Here is a 17,043-nt window from a genome sequence, read left to right as displayed (position 1 = left end):
TAAACAAAGGAGTATTAAGTTAAGACAATAGTTTGAGATTGTCGATCTTTGCATAGGAAACATCTGACTATATTTTTGGGAAATGACTGGACTCTTGACAATATCAAGTTAACATTGTGGACACATCTGCACCTATTTTAAATGATTTAATACTTCTGATCAAAGTCTGGATACCAAGCAATAATTTTGAGGATATTAAACAGTAATTTACTTTATATCTCTTTCCAAGAGACTGGAAAGAACCTGCAGTGGTGCTCTCTTTAAGCTTATATTTTATGTTAAATCTTTATACTTTGAGGTAAGTGGTGGTTCTGAACTGCCATCCTACCCTGTGATATATCCCTGCTCTTATCCTTTGAGTCATTTGCTTGCCCTTAATAACATTTTGTTCCTGATTTGTGTGATCGTTCCTTAATTCTTCTGACCTTACTCCACACGATCACAAAATTGCTTTAACTACTCTGGAATATTGTTTGCTGACCTGAAGGTTCCCCCTTTTCCATTGAATTAGGATTTGATGAATCCGTTTTGGTTTTGCCATTCTTCTTCTTGTTAAATCTTGCGACTATTGCTCCTGGACTTCCATTCTCATCAGGATATAACTCAGTACAATGGCATTTTCATTTGTTCCCATTCAGATCCCTTTAATTGGAATGATTGACAAGGTTGAGCTGTGGTGTAACCAGCCATTGGGAGCACAATTTTGGCAGATTATCCAGAATTATGTAGAATTTACAGCATAGAAGCAGGGACAACTGGTCTCTAATGGTGTTTATGCTCCAGATGAGCTATCTCCTATTCTACTTCATCAAACCCAATTAGGATTGTTGAATCAAGCTGAATCTGGTTTTGGTATTTATTCTCTCTTGTTTAACATGCTTCAATGAATACCTCAGGGCAAGAATTGCTAAAACTCATCCAATCAACAGAAGAGCAGAAAGAGGCAACTGGTTGTTAGACTGGGGGAATCAATTATCTTGGTCGAAAGATGTTTTATAAACTTTTCTTTTACTTCAGAAGAATGAAGGAGCTCTGCATTATGTTTGTTAGTCTAACATTACGATCAAATGATGCACTTGAACATGACTTAAGGCATCATTGCACTGTTAATAAGTAATGGGGGAGGCGACGGCTAGATTACCAATCCAGAAACTCACCTAATGTTCTGGGGACCTGGGTTCGAATCCCGCCACAGCAAATCGTGGAATTTGAATTCAATAAAAACAAATCTGGAATTAAGAATTTGCCATGAATAGACCATGAAACTATTGTTGAACCCATCTGGTTCACTAATGTCCTTTAAGGAAGGAAATCTGCTGTCCTTACCCAGTCTGGCCTACATGTAGGCCACAGCAATGTGGTTGATTCTCAACTGCCTCCAAGGGCAACTAAGGATGGGCAATAAATGCTGGCCAGCCAGCGACACCCATGTCCCACAAATGAATGAAAAATGAACAAAAGTTTGGCAAACACTTTGGGGTAAAGTTGGTCTAGGGTAGGGCCACAACATAGGAAATAGTGCATCAGCAACTTCTTTGACACTCAGCCTGATTTTCATTTGTCTGGTCTTTGTGGAGTGTGGAAGGAGCTGCCAATGCTATTACCTGTACTGTCCAAATGAATTTCACCATCCAAAGTGTTTGCTAGGTCTTTTAGACAACTTGGAGTATGAAGATATGAATGTGGAAAACACAGTTAAATGAGGTGATTGGTATCATACCTGGCATTGCACTGATATTCAAAACAGATTGCTTTCAATCCCATCACCATGTTTACCGAATCCATTCACAGTACAGTTTCAATAAGCGGAAGGCGGGCAGCATTACGTTCATAAAGCCACATGCATTGACAATCAGAAGAAGAAAATGACCATTTTTTTGTTTAAGTGGATGGGATGTCTGTGCAACCTGCTGCATGTTTTGCGGTGGCAGAGGCGGCCTGCCATTGGCCAGCAATGGGATCTTCTGGCCCCGCAGTTGTCAACCGATCTTTCTGTGGAATGTGCTCCTCACTGGCGGGAAACCTGCGGCGGGGGGTGCGCCATTGGCGGGACCGGAAGATCCTGCCAGCGTGAATCGCTGGGAAGTTCCGGCCAGTGTACTTAGCAAGCTGGTTTGGAAGTATTAGTAAACATATGAATGGTCATTTTGCGGCATTTAAAGTAAAGTTTATTTATTAGTCACAAGTAAGGCTTACATTAACACTGCAGTGAAGTTACTGTGAAATTCCCCTAGTCACCACACTCCGGTACCTGTTCGGGTTAATGCACCTAACCAGCACGTCTTTCAGACTGTGGGAGGAAACCGGAGCACCTGGAGGAAACCCACGCAGACACGGGGAGAACGTGCGGACTCCGCACAGACAGTGACCCAAGCCGGGAATCGAACCTGGGTCCCTGGCGCTGTGAGGCTAACCACTGTGCCACCGTGCCCCAATGCTGCTAGTAAGGACCCTTGCCCATTTTGTGTACATATGGGAACTTTTTTTTTATGTGTCCGTGGAATGTAAGCTCGGTTTGCAAGACCAGCATTTAATGCCCATGCCGAAATAATTTTGAGAATGAGTGGTACTCCATATGTTCCAAAATGTAGTCTTTGCACAGTGATACAAGTGAGACCAACCAGAACGACTTGCATTTATATAACGCCTTCAATGATAAAAAAATCCAAAGGTGCATTGCATGCAGAAAATTGGAGAATTGGTCAAAGGCCAGAGATGGATTTTGAAAAGGGTCTTAGAAAATGGAGCGAGGGGTGTAGAGTTTTGGGGCAGAGGTGGAGAAAGGTTCCACAAATAATGATCTATCCAAAAGAGAGATTAGGGGATTAATGAAGGGTGATGAACGAGAGGCCAGCAGAGAGTGAATGTAAAAACTTAAGAAATAGGAACAGAAATGGGCCATTCAGCCCTCTGCCATTCAATAAGATAATTGGCTGATCTTCTGCTCCAACATCGCTTTCCTGTGCTATCCCTGTTTCCCTCAATGTTTTTAATATGTAGAAATCTATTGATCTTAGTCTCGAACATACTCAACGACTGAATCGCCACTGCCCTCTGGGACAGAGAGTTCCAAAGATTCACCACCCACTGAATGAAGAAATTCTTGCTCATCTCAGTCCTAAATAGCCTGCCTCTTATCCTGAAACCGTGTCTCCTGGTTATAGATTCCCCCCTCCCCAGCCAGGGGAAGACATCCTTCCTGCATCTATTCTGTAGAACCCTGTAAGAAGTTTGCATGTCTGAATGAAATCACCTTGCAAAGAAAACATAGAAAAATCGAAAATCGTCCATGGTGGTGCAGTGGTTAGCACTGCTGCCTCATAGCGCCGGGGATCCAGGTTCAATTCTGGCTTGGGTCACTGTCTGTGTGAAGTTTGCACGTTCTCCCCGTGTGTGTGTGAGCTTCCTCCGGGTGCTCCGGTTTCCTCCCACAGTCTGAAAGACGTGCTGGTTAGATGCATTGGCCGTGCTAAATTCTCCCTCAGTGTACCCGAAAAGGCGCTGGAGTGTGGCGACTAGGGGATTTTCACGGTAACTTCATTGCAGCGTTAATGTAAGCCTACTTATGACACTAATAAATAAACTTGAAACTTAAACTAGAAAGTCATTCACTAATGTCCTTTAGGGAAGGAAATCCATACCTGGTCTGGCCTTCCTGTGACTCCAGAGCCTCAGTAATGTGCTTGACTCTCAACTGCCCTCTAAAGTGGCCTAACAAGCCATTCAGTTCACCACCACCTTCTCAAAGGCAGCTAGCGTTGGGCAATAAAATGCTGGCCAGCCAGCAATGCCCATGTCCCACAAATGGATTAAAACAAACTCCAGAGAAAAAAGGCCCAGTTGTTTAATCATTCTCATAGGACAATCCCTTTATCCCAGGAATGAACTTAGTGAACATTTGTGGTACTGCCTCTATAGCAGGTGTATCATTCCTTAGGGAAGACCAAAACTGCACACAATACTCCAGGTGTGGTCTCACTAAGGCTCTATATAACTGCAATACGACATCTTTACTCTTATACTCATCATCTTGCAATAAAGGCCAACACACTTGCCATTTTAATTGCTTGCTGTACCTGCATGTGGATTAAAAGAAGAAGCCGGAGGTGACAAATGCCTCGGGTTTTGAGCTGAAATTGGGGTCAGAGGATTCCAGTGTGGTAGAGGTGGAAGTAGCAGTTTTGTTGATGGGGAGGGTTAAAGCTCAGTGGGGGCGATCTTGCTTGCGAGCCAAGCCAGTAAGATTGTGACAGAGGCGAAAAACTGGTTTCTCGCCTCTCGCGATGATAGTGGCACTAGGTTGCTGGTGTAATCAGCCTTACACCCATCTCAATCGTCCGGATTCACTTGCCTTAATGGCCTCTCTGGTGGAATTCCTCACCAGCAAGGATCAGCCTATGGTTCCCACCAACGGAGCCTGACACGATGGCCTCGCCAGTGTGAGTGGAAACCATTGAAGCCCCCCGGGTGGTCGGGGGCAGGGGGCAATTCCAGCCTGCGACCCTCACACTGCCCACCAGGCACCAGGCAGTTTCAAGGGATGGGGCCCAAGGGAAGGGGTGGGGCCTAAGGGGAAGAGACAGGGCCTGAAGGGGAGGCAGCGCGTGGGAAGCTGTGCATTCTGTAATCGGGGATTGCCAGAATGGTGATCGAACGGGGTGGGGGGTGCTGAACGGGGGCAGCGATGAACCGGTGGGGGGGGTTTGAACAGGGGCAGCAATTTGGAGGGGCCGCATTTGGGGGGACAATCTTGGGGTGGGGAGGCGATGTTTGGGCAAGTGAGAACCTGATGATCTCCCTATGTACAATAGTACATAGTGCATTGGGAGATTAGGCACATGTGCACCCTCTAGCAGTCAGCAGCCGGAATAGATTCTGTCCATTCCCCCTCCTGGCAAGAATTACACTTTGCCTCATTTTTTTTCAAATAAGATTTGAATTTTTCTCTCGCTGAAAAGAAAGGGTGTGATTCTCTCCTGTTTTCATGCTCGTTTGGCACTTAGTAATTTTTTATAAGATCACCCCCCCCCCCCCGCACCCTCCCCCAAGTATTAATTGGATGCCCAGATTGCTAATGTTCTGTTTCAGCTCAAAGAAGTGAAATAAGTGAGAAGAGTGCAGTATGTGGCTGGAGTCAAAGCAAATAACTTCAATCTTCCCAAGGACAAAGTAATGACAAGTCCGGGATTTAGAAATCATAGAAATGTCTACAGTACAGAAGGAGGCCATTCGGCCCATTAAGTCTGCACAGACCACAGTCCCACCCAGGCCCTATCCTCGTAATCTCACATATTTACTCTGCTAATCCCCCTGACACTAAGGGGCAATTTATCATGGCCAATCCACCTAACCTGCACGTCTTTGGAGTGTGAGTGGAAACCGGAGTACCCGAAGGAAACTCATGCAGACACGGGGAGAATGTGCAAACTCCACACACACTGACCCGAGGCTGGAATTGAACCTGGGTCCCCGGCACTGTGAGGCAGCAGTGCTAACCACTGTCCCACTGTGCCGTCAATCAATCAGTCCGATTTGACGGAGGCAGTCAAGAGGACAGGAGAAATGGTAGGGAGGTAGAGCAAAGTACCCTCAGAGTTTGGTCGTAACTTCGGTCTGCATCCCCATTCCGAGCTTATTTTCTGATATTATTTCAAGGGTTCCAATGGGGATGCAACCTCAGGGTTTCCAGTCAGCATGGCTCCTAGGCTCAGTGGATCCAGAGTCTGCTGAGAGCATCTCTGGGTTCTGTACAGGGCCTTCCAAAGTGAGATTGGTGAGTAAAATTAATCAACCTGAGAAGGCATTATCTCCAAATGCGGGCCTCGTTTCTCTGCAAGTAATAGTTAAAAATAAATTACCTTTTGGTCACTTAAGGGCCTGGGGCTCACTGATCTTTCATCAGCACTTCGACAGCAACACCTCTTGTTATACCTTATCAGGTGGCAGGTCACTGCAAATACTGAAATACCCCCAGTATGTAGAACAAGGTCTACTTTGCAATTGCAAAGTAAGATCCCAGCAATCACTGGCCCCAAGAATTTTTTTTAACAGTTGCCGGACAAATATTTCCTGGCTCTGCATTGGATAGATAAATCATTCCAAAAATGAGACTGTACATTTCATAACTGAAAGCATAGCAATCCTGTTTTAAACAAGTTTCTTATTTGTTTCATAATGAATAGCCAGACATCTGAGACTGGACATTCCAGTGATGTTAACAAGACTGCATCCCAATAAGGCAAATACATTCTGCAGCAACAGTAAGAAGGATGATGTGCTGCTGCTATATAAGTGGCACATGCCAAAGAGAGTTCATGGCGAAATATGGAATCTAGCACAAACTGCACTGATGTACTTGGCAAAAGAATTTGATCCCGAGTAACTTTATAAATAACTTTGAGCATATCCAGGTTGGTTGCCGATGGAAATAGAGCAGGCTGCATGGACACACATGCTACTTGCATTCTTCCATCAAATGTGAAACAGGGGACTGAGTTTCATGGGGTACCCATGAGGAGAAACACAGGCGGCTGGACCCATAATGCCCACTGTTGGCCCACCCGCCCCTGCCTCCGCCATGATTTTACCAGCAGCAGGGGAGGAGTCCAGTGAGCCTATCGCACATGCCTCAGTTGAAGCTGGACAACTAACGTCTAAGTGAAGGCCCCCTCTCCGATTTCAAGGACAGAGGGAGAGGCTTGTACCCAACATGCAGCCTGGCAGATTTAAGCCTGCAGGATGCTGGTCAGTGAACGGCGGGGGCTGGGGGATGTTGGATTCTTGGGTTCCCTGTGCCAATTGGAGGCCACATTCCACACTTTTGCCTCTACCATGAACAACATGCCCCCCACCCTTCACCAGGCCTACCAACCTGACCCTCAGTGAGATCCTAGACTTACCTGGGCTTAGGGACATCTCTGGTTACTCTTGGTCCCCAGCCTCCCACAACACAGTGAAGGTGGACACGGTGGCACAGTGGTTATCACAGCTGCCTGACTGCGCCAGGGACCCGGGATCGATTCTAGACTTGGGTGACTGTGTGGAGTTTGCATATTCCCCCGGTGTCTGCATGGGTTTCCTCCGGGTGCTCCGGTTTCCTCCCACTGTCCAAAGATGTGCAGCTTAGGTTGAATGGCCATGCTAAATTGCCCCTTAGTGTCAGGGAGATTAGCAGGGTAATGATGTGGGGTTCCGGGGATAGGGCCTGGGTGGTTGAGGCAGGCTCAATGGGCGAAATGGCCTCCTGCACTGTAGGGATTCTATGGCCGGAATTTTACCACCCCGCCCGCCACGGGAATGAGAGCAGACGAGAGACGGACCATGGAAAGGTCCACTGACCTTGGGCGGGATTTTACGGTTTCTGGTGTGCAACAGAGCTGCTGGTTTCCAATTAGCCGGCAGCTCTAAGAGCTGAAGATGCACAAACGTTCCATCTGATGCCAATGCAAGGACCGTGGACTGAAAAATTAAAGCAGGGCAAGCCAATCAATGGGAGGCAGATTGGCCTCTGAAATGTACGCTGGGATGCAGGAATGTATGTTGGGTAATGCCCTCATCGCAACACCCGGCCATGGAGATGTTACAAATACTGCACTGTATTGGTGAGCACTCCATCTAGTGGATCAAATACTATTGCAGCATTTATCCTTCTATTGGTAATACATTGTGAGGGTGAAGTTAGTCGATACCAACAACCTGAAACAGGCTTGCAGCAAATCGGCTGCTGATTTTTCACTGGGATCAATCTTCTCTTCACTGAAGATCACAAAATGATAGCTTATACTATTTTGAAGACTTATTTCTGTCTCACTGCTGTTTTTACCTGGGTTGAACTTAAAAAATCTTTTCCAAGTCAATGGAAAATAAAAACTGGCACATTTTGCACTGTGGGCATGGAACAATTTCACCTCCTTTATATTCAGCAGGAGTCGCACCAAGTTATTCAATGATTTGTTAAGATCTAATGTTGTATACCGTCATATGTATCCATGCAAAATAACAAAACGTGCTTAATGTGACTTAACAGAACCCCTTTAGCTTCTAAATTATTTAGTCATGAACTAAATTATTAAATTTCGCGATTAAATTAGATGTAATTATCTAATAACTAAATTATAATTAAATTATTTATCACTTAGTTCCTAAATCAGTTTGAATTTATAGGGGACCTAAATGATCAAATGTGAAACATCTAACCCATTTGCGGATAATTATTTTCTCCAAAGCTTACAGAAGGCATTGCTTTATTTCTTTTGAATCTGGCTCCCCTAAAATAGTAGGGATGAAATTCAGACAAGGGCATTAAGTGTTTGTACATTAGTACCCACAACATTATTCCAGGTTAAGAAAGCCCATCAATGCCTCTACTTTCTCAGAAGACAAAGGAAATTTGGCATGTCCACTACAACTGTCACCAACTTTTGCAGATGCACCATAGACAGCATTCTTTCTGGTTGTATCACAGCTTGGTATGGCTCCCTCTCTGCCCAAGACCGCAAGGAACTACAAAAAGTCGTGAATGTAGCCCAGTCCATCACGCAAACCAGCCTCCCATCCATTGACTCTGTCTACACTTCCCGTTGCCTCAACAAAGCAGCCAGCATAATTAAGGACCCCACGCACCCCGGACATTCTCTCTTCCACCTATTTCCTTCGGGAAAAAGATACAAAAGTCTGAGGTCACGTACCAACCGACTCAAGAACAGCTTCTTCCCTACTGCTGTCAGACTTTTGACTGGACTTACCTTGCATTAAGCTGATCTTTCTCTGTACCCTAGCTATGACTGTAACACTACATTCTGCACTCTCTCGCTTCCTTCTCGATGAACGGTATGTTTTGTCTGTATAACGTGCAAGAAACAATACTTTTCACTGTATGTTAATACATGTGACAATAATAAATCAAATCAAATCAAATCAGGGCCATCATCATGAAATATAAGTCGTACCCCTCCATTGTGTGAACAGCAGCGGTAAATACATGTATTGCTTGGACAGCTGGTTTTCTGATACAGAGTGATGGCAACAGCATGACTTCAATTCCCGTACCAGCTGAGGTTATTCATGAAGGCCCCGCTTTCTCAACCTTGCCCCTCACCTGAGGTTGAATCGCCATCAATCACAGCCTATGGTCATCTGGGACCATGGCGACTTTACTTTTAAAATATTCATAGAGATATACAGCACGGAAACAGACCCTTTGGCCCAACTTGTCCTTGCCGACACCCATCTCTACCACCTCTTCTGGCAGCTTCTTTTCACATTAAATTCTGTTCTTTCACGCTGAACAGTGTGCTGAAACTTTCACAGGGAATTTGCTCAAGCTCTCCCACAATTGGTTGCCATAACGTCAATGGCATGTCAATGGAAACTCCTGTTGAGAATTTGCTGAGTGCTTCTCCCACTTCTCTGCGGTAATGTTGGTGAATGCAACGTGAGGTGCATGTTTGTTGTGGGTGCATAACACCTGAGCAAAATCATCTTGGAATCCGTCACCTCTCTTGTCAGGTGATCTCTTTGTTTTTTTCTATCATTTTCTCTCTCCTCAGTTTGATCCAGTAAACAGCAAGATTAGCTTGTTATTCTTAGATATGTGAGTGAAAGTGGATAATCTTTATAACAACTCTTGGCAATACCTAATGCAGGATAAGGGGTTAACAGATGGGATATGCTAATGTATGACGTAGATGCTGAAGTACCGCTGACACCAGTCAGTCATGTGTTAGATTTTCTCTCTCACTTTCTCTCTCGCTCGCTCTTTCTCTAAGAGAGAAAAAAGGTTGGAATAATGCCTAATAGTTACAGGCCTACTTTATAACCCGTTTACAAGTAGTATTAATAAGTAAGTGTTAAGCAGAGAGTGTGCCTATAGCCTGTCTGAGAACCAAGTTCCACGCCCAGAGTCCAAGGCAGAAGAACCCAATCTCGCAGAACATGGCGGTATTAATGGGCACATTGATGTAAGAGACACATCGGTGTTATCGAAGGATCCACAGAGTGAAGAAAGCTGCTGGAGAAATTTTGGTGGTGGAGGCACACTGGAATGAGGAAACAATGACCGTTCATAGTGAGCAATCCCTCCCCTTGCTCTGCCCATTTGGCTGCCTCGAGGGTCCACAGAGAGGCCTGCAGTGGGACTTGTGGAAACGACATGTTCTCCGGAACTGAGCAGAGTGAGGTCTTCATGAAAAAGAGCCAAGGCTGCAAATTAGTTCTTTTCTTTATACACTAGGTCCAGTAGCAGTGTGTGCAGGAATTCACCACAGATTTTGATTCCATTATTAAAGTCTTTAAAACCTATTTTATCCCAAAGCATTATTTAGTAATGGAAAGAGCACATTTTAACCAGCGCTTACAATAACTTGGGGAACTAATTGAATTATTCCTAACAAGCCTATATTCCCTGATTCATTCTTGTGGGTAAGTGCCACTCAAGGCTGAGTTTATCTGTGATTGCGTCGTAGTGGGGGTTCTGGACCGAGAAACTCTTGACTTTCTGCACACCAATTGGATCAAGCAGTCCAGTATGTGAGACAGGCTGAGCTTAGAGCTATTATTTCGGTTATAATTCATGGCAACACTGAGGCTTCATGTGACTGCACTGATTGGGTAAGCCCATGAGCAATGGCCCCACCTGTAAGAAAGCCTGCCAAACAAACGGAAATGCCAGGACTCTCCATGCCGGTAGCCATTTTGAAATGCCTGCATCATGGTGCGAAAACCCAGCATAGACGCCAAGGCTGCCCAGCAGAGGTTTGGAATGTTCCACTGAGGCAAAACTGGATATGTCAAGCATTTCTGTAAATCCAGAAAGTTTAGTCAAATTTTCAGACCAGCAAGTATTTATGAAACACATTCCTTCCAAGAAGTGGAAAATCCAGAAACGGCAAGCGTCTAGAGTTCCTAGGGGAGGCAAATAGTCTTAATCCAGACAATTGGCCAGTTACAGTACAAGTTCAAGACTTTGATACTTCTTTTAAAATTGATACTGGAGCGCGACTGTTAACATATTAGCAAATCACCCTCACCGACTTCAGCCAATGATCCTTTATGCATCAAGTTACCAGGTCCTGGTGGGCACAGACCTTCCAATCCAGGGTAGGATTATTGCTGCTTTCAGCTACAGGGATCAATGATTCTCTCCACATTCTTCACAATACACATACATCCTTGTTGAGTGTCAATGTTGGGAAACTTCTAGAAATCATTGAAAAAACAGACGATGCTCATCATTTGAAGGACTCGCTGTCATTCATGCAACAATCTTCAACCGTTTTATAGAATCATAGAACCCTACAATGCAGAAGGAGGCCATTTGGCCCATTGAATTTGTATCGACCACAATTCCACCCAGGCCCTATCCTCATAACCCCATGCATTTACCCTAGCTAATTCCCCTGACACTAAGGGGCAATTTAGCATGGCCAATTCACCTAACCTTAGATGCTGAGGTAATTTGGCTGTTAGGAGCAGAAGAAGTTTACATACTCAGCAGTAAGTTCCTTTCTTTCACAGAGACGCCATCCACTAGACCCAGGGCAGTTCCAAGTAAGTTATAAATCTCTCCGTTCTTCATAAAGTAAGGCCAGAGGTGGAGGATACAGAAGGGACTGCAGCCAGAATACAGAAGGCATCTCCATCTAGACCTGATTTGGCTCTGCCTCGAGAGTGATGAAGAAGAATCCCTTGCAGTATTGAGTGATCTCGTGAGGTTGAGGGTCTAGAGAAGGATTTAGTTTTCCCATTGATGGGATGCACCTTACGAAGTATCTTTTGTCTTATTAGAAGAATCAGATGTGCTTTTAGTGGCTGAGCATCGTTCAGAACTTCATTCCAGTGAATCTACTGATTTTTGCTTATTTTGGCTCTTGTTGATCATGAGGGATCTTCCAGAGAGAATGTTTTGCCTGAGTTAAAGTTAAGATCCATGGAGGATCACATTGCTAAAGAGCTGGTATCTTCCCAGGATGAAAGTCCATTAGCACCCATTCTTCAGTTCAGAAGAAGAGTTAAAGTTTTGCTCTTCAGAACTGGAGGTCAGCACAGAAGCTGTGGCAGAAGCTTTAGCACTTCTGAAGCTGCAGAATTCTGTGCAGCAGCCCGGTCTCGGGGCTGATTGTCAACAGGAAATTTCTCTCACCACAGAAGGTGAGGATGTCACGTCTCCATATTCTCAGTGATCCTTCCCATTGCCTATAGTGATGTCACCTCCACAGAGAAAAACGTGGCCCTCATACCACGGCCTACAGAAAGTAGATGGTCCTCGCAAAAAATCATTGGGAAATCATCTTTTCCTGACAGTCTTACAGGAAGTTGGTCATTTTTTTCCTTTGTTGTCTCAGTTCATTGAAATCTCAGATCTCTAATGCCTTTTCAACCTCTGAAACAGCAGTGGAAGGTAAAATTGTGATAGCCTTTCCTGCAGTTAAGGATCATTTCGCTTCTGATGTTTCTTCCTAAAGTCCTTTGAGGGAACCACAAGTTCTTTAGGGTGCCCTGGGTTCTTCTCTTATGGCCCCAGAAGCACAAAGATTGATTCTCTTCAGTTTTCACCTCTGGGTCAGTCTTTTGTTCACAAGACTTCTTTATCCTTGCAGTTCAGTCATCCTGAAACCTACACTCAGCTTTCCAGTTATGCTGACTGCATTACTGATAAAATGACCAATTTTGCAGGTGATGCTAAAGGAATTTCCATATTTCCATGATATCTCCCCTAAGGGCCGAGAATACTGAATCCGGCCCAGCATTGCGATTTGGGAGGGAAAGAGTTGGAATTGAGCAGAATCTGGAATTGTAAAAAGAGGGAGTTACAGAAATGTAATGTAAATACTTAGATATATGCCGGCATTCTACTGCCTTGCCTGCCACAGAATCGGAGTGGGCAAGGGGCAGACAACAGAAATGTCCTTTGACTTTGGGCAGGAATTTCCGGTCTCGCTCGAGCGAGGCTATAAAATCCTGCTCATAGTTTCATGTTGTTGTTAAAAAGTAGGATAGCATACTTGGGGAAGGTGTGGTCTAAGGGGTTAACAGACGGGATATGCTAATAAATGATGTAAATGATGATGTATCACTGAAACTAGTCAATCATGTGTTCAACCCTCAAGAGATTGGTTGAAATCATGCCTAATGAACAACTTGCTTACTCTATAATCTGTTTAGATCATAGAATTCATAGAATTCATACAGGAGGAGGCTATTCGGCCCATCGATTCTGTGCCAACTCTCCAACAGAGGCTCTTACTCGGGCCCACTCTTGCCCTATCCCCGCAATCCTATGTATTAACCTCCCTACACCATGATCGTTGGACCGCTCTCTAAACGTGGGACTTGATTCTTAGACAATCTATAGACATTCCCTGGGATCTGCTAACTCTTGTTTAATAGTATCTAATTGGCATGGTGGCACAGTGGTTAGCACTGCTGCCTCATAGCACCAGGGCCCAAGTTCGATTTCAGCCTTTGGTGGCAATCTGTGAGGAGTTTGCACATTCTCCCTGTGTCTGCATGGGTTTCCTACGGGTGCTCCTATTTCCTCCCACAGTCCAAAGAGGTGCAGGTTAGGTTAATTGGCCAAACTAAATTGCCCCTTACTGTCCCAAAATGTGTAGGTTAGGGGGATTAGCGGGGTAAGATGCTCTGTCGGAGAGTCAGTGCGGACTCGATGGGCCAAATGGCCTACTTCTGCACTGGAGCAACTCTATGATTCTATGATTAACAGCAACAGAGATGAGATTCACACAGATTGACAATAAATTTGTCTGTGCTAAATTTGAGGCTTATATCTATGGCTGGAATGTGGTGAATATTGAAACAGCTCATCATCCATTAGAATCAATAGCTGTCAAATTATTAAACAATGCACTAAGAGACTTCAAAGAATGCTGTTACAACTCCAAAACCTCTGTATGAAAGGATCATACAAGAAAAAGGTGAAGATGATCCCAGCAGATGCACTGCACAGTGCAAACCTCCTGCCAAATAATAACACCTGTGATTCGTTGAGAATCACTTGCAGTTGGAGATTCATGTTCACAACAACTGAATCAGATTGCAACGGATGACCTGATTCAGAAACAACAGGGTGTTATTATACAGCACGGTGGCACAGTGGTTAGCACTGCTGCCTCACAGCGCCAGGGACCCGGGTTCGATTCCTACTTGAGTCACTGTCTGTGTGGAGTTTGCACGTTCTCCCCGTGTCTGCGTGGGTTTACTCCGGGTGCTCCGGTTTCCTCCCACAGTGTGAAAGATATGCTGGTTAGGTGCTGAACCAGCATTGACCTGAATGGGCGCCGAGGTGTGCCGACTAGGGGAATTTCACAGTAACTTCATTGCAGTGTTAATGTAAGCCTTACTTGTGACTAATAAATAAACTTTACTTCTTACTTCATACGACAAAACTGAAGACTGGTCAGAGTTCTCTGAGTGCTTCCACCTTTATTTTGACTTTCAAGATGAACTAATTGTCCCAGGGTTTTCAATATTCAAAGGATAGCAGCTCCTAGTGCCAGCTGCCAACTTCAGAGCTCTGAAGAAGAGTCATATTGGACTTGAAGCGTTAATTCTGTTTCTCTCTCCACAGATGATGCCAGCCAGACCTGCTGAGTTTTTCCAGCATTTTCTGTTTTATTTTAGATTTCCAGCATCCACAGTATTTTGTTTTTTTAAAAATCACCACCAGTTGATGATCTGGAGGTAAGCGCCAGCTTCCACCTTGATTACAGCTCATTCTGTTTGTTTGGCACCTGCGTGATTTTATGTTTGGCTTTGGTTAAATGAGTTCCACTGTGTGTGTTTCTTTTCTTGCTCTTCGAAATAGGAGATAGTATATCCTTTTACTTTTGAGGGGGAAGATGTAACATGATGCTTGTTTGCTATAGGTGTTTAGCGTCTGAGCAATCATCAAAGGGTTTGTCAAGTGTGTCATCAGGTGGTTTGCTGTTTTCTCTCTGTTTCTCAATCCATCCTCCATGTGTGTGTGTGTGTGTGTGATCCTGTAAGCAGTTATCACATGTAGCGCCTGAAACTACTGCAAGCTAACTTAATATTTTCATATACGTAAACAAAATGTGAATACTCTTTCTAACAACTCACTGTTAGAGCAAAATAGTGCAGATGTTGGAGTCTGAAACAAAAACAAAAAAATGGTGGAAAAACTCAGCGGGTCGTGAGCATCTGTGTCGCGGGAAAATCGAGTTAATGTTTCGAGTCTGTGGGCGGGATTTTCCGGCCATGCTCACCCCAAGGCTGGAAAATCCCACCTGAGGTCATCGGGCCTTTGCATGGTCTGGCCCCGCCCGCTATGATTCCCGTGGTGGGTGGGACAGGAAAATTCTGCCCTGAACGTCTCTTTTTCAGGGATAAACATAATCCTGAAGAAGAGTCATACGGACTTGAAACGCCATGTTGGGTGGGATTTTACCATGATTTGTCAGAGTGGCAAGCTCTGATTGAAAACGGCGTGTATCTCTGCAGATGCACAGTCAGGTTTTCAGACTAGATTTCTTGCCACTTAATGCAATCCCTCCCACTTCACAGGTATTGTCCTTCTCCCCCCACCAACCACACATAAAGGGAACCCCCCCCCGGGGCTTTCTGGAGGGCCTGCCACTGACACAGGTTGGCACTGCCAGGTTGGCAATGTCAACCTGTGCCAGGAGGCAGTGCCAACCTGTGCCAGGGAGTGGTGACAGGAGCACTGAATCTTTTTCTTGTAAAGCCATTGTAAACCTCATGATGTCACATTGGTGAGGTATGATTATCCAGTTGTGGTGACCCACTGTAACTACATGTTGTATGCCTGACCTGAGACTCCTCCCTTTTCACCTGATCGAGGTATAAAGGTAACAGTTCCTCCCCTCTGCCTCAGTCTGGGCCAGGCTGACTACAAGGGTGTGTTCCAGTTCTTTGCGATTAAAAGCCTGTTGTATTTCACTCACTCGTTGGAGTCCTCGTAAATTGATGGTGCATCACCAGTGAGGGAGGATCATGTGGCAGGGAAGCCCGTCAATAATAGTCAGATGTATTAAAATGTATTTGAGTGAGGGCGGGAACCTCGTAACGCCACCGGAGAGGGGCAGGGAAAAGTGGGACCAAGATCTCGCCGGTGAGAATCTCGTTTCCCGAATCTCACGGGATTTTGCGCCTATGTCGCCGTTTATGGTGGACACGGGCAACAAACTCCACCCACTGTTAGCGAGTTACTGACGCAGTGAAGACCCCAGTTACCCTTAATATCCATCAAAGGCAGGGAAGAGAGAAGCTTCTGGAGATACCTCTGTACTGGGGGATTTTTCAAATCTTCCACCAAGGTTACAAAAGTTGACCGGGGGATCCCCACAAGACATTAAGTTTTTAACAGATTAGGGTTTGACGAGAGTCACAGAATATGAGTCTTTGCTAAATTTAATGAATGAAGGAAAATGTGGCAATTATATTTTCTTTTAAATCTGCAGGCATTTATATCCATCTTCAAAATTTCCTGATTGCCTGCCCAAAAATATTAAATGAACGTTATCAGCAGAAATGTCAATTACAAGATTCAATAGTTTCCACAGTTCATGTTTTCAGTGACAAAAATAGAAAGGTGATATGCTCGTAGCATGGCAAAGCACCAGTCAAGGATGCGGCAAAATATAATTAGCCAGTCTGTGAAATAAAGCAACAGTGGTGCTCTTTGCTGAGGGAGGATTATTCCGTGTAGGTGTGCAGTCACTAACACTTCTTCAGCCACCTTTGTTTTTTGTTTTTTTGTTTCTCTCATTGATACTTACAGGTTCAGAGTTTCATGAGGGGCTGGCTCTGTAGGAGGAAATGGAAGACGATTGTCCAGGATTACATTTGCTCCCCACATGCAGAGAGCATGAGGAAAAGGAACCAAATCGTCTTCAACATGGTGGAGGCAGAGTCGGAGTATGTACAGCAGTTGTACATCCTGGTTAACTGCTTTCTGAGGCCCCTGCGCATGGCTGCCAGCTCAAAGAAGCCCCCCATCAATCATGATGATGTCAGCAGCATTTTCCTCAACAGGTATTTGGCAAA

The 17,043-nt window shown here is 44.8% G+C and overlaps 1 protein-coding gene across 1 annotated transcript in view; it reads left to right on the top strand.

The window, feature by feature from the left end:
- Positions 1 to 17,043, top strand: part of LOC144495328 (ras-specific guanine nucleotide-releasing factor 2-like) — a 206,754-nt gene that overhangs the window by 79,070 nt on the left and 110,641 nt on the right. The window contains exon 5 of the mRNA XM_078215430.1: positions 16,778 to 17,031. Coding sequence (XP_078071556.1) covers positions 16,778 to 17,031 — 254 coding nt within the window. The remainder of the gene's footprint in view (positions 1 to 16,777; positions 17,032 to 17,043) is intronic.

Source organism: Mustelus asterias, chromosome 6, assembly GCF_964213995.1.
Source record: "Mustelus asterias chromosome 6, sMusAst1.hap1.1, whole genome shotgun sequence".
Classification (NCBI taxonomy): Eukaryota; Metazoa; Chordata; class Chondrichthyes; order Carcharhiniformes; family Triakidae; genus Mustelus; species Mustelus asterias.
This window is presented reverse-complemented; position numbering and strand designations above follow the sequence as displayed.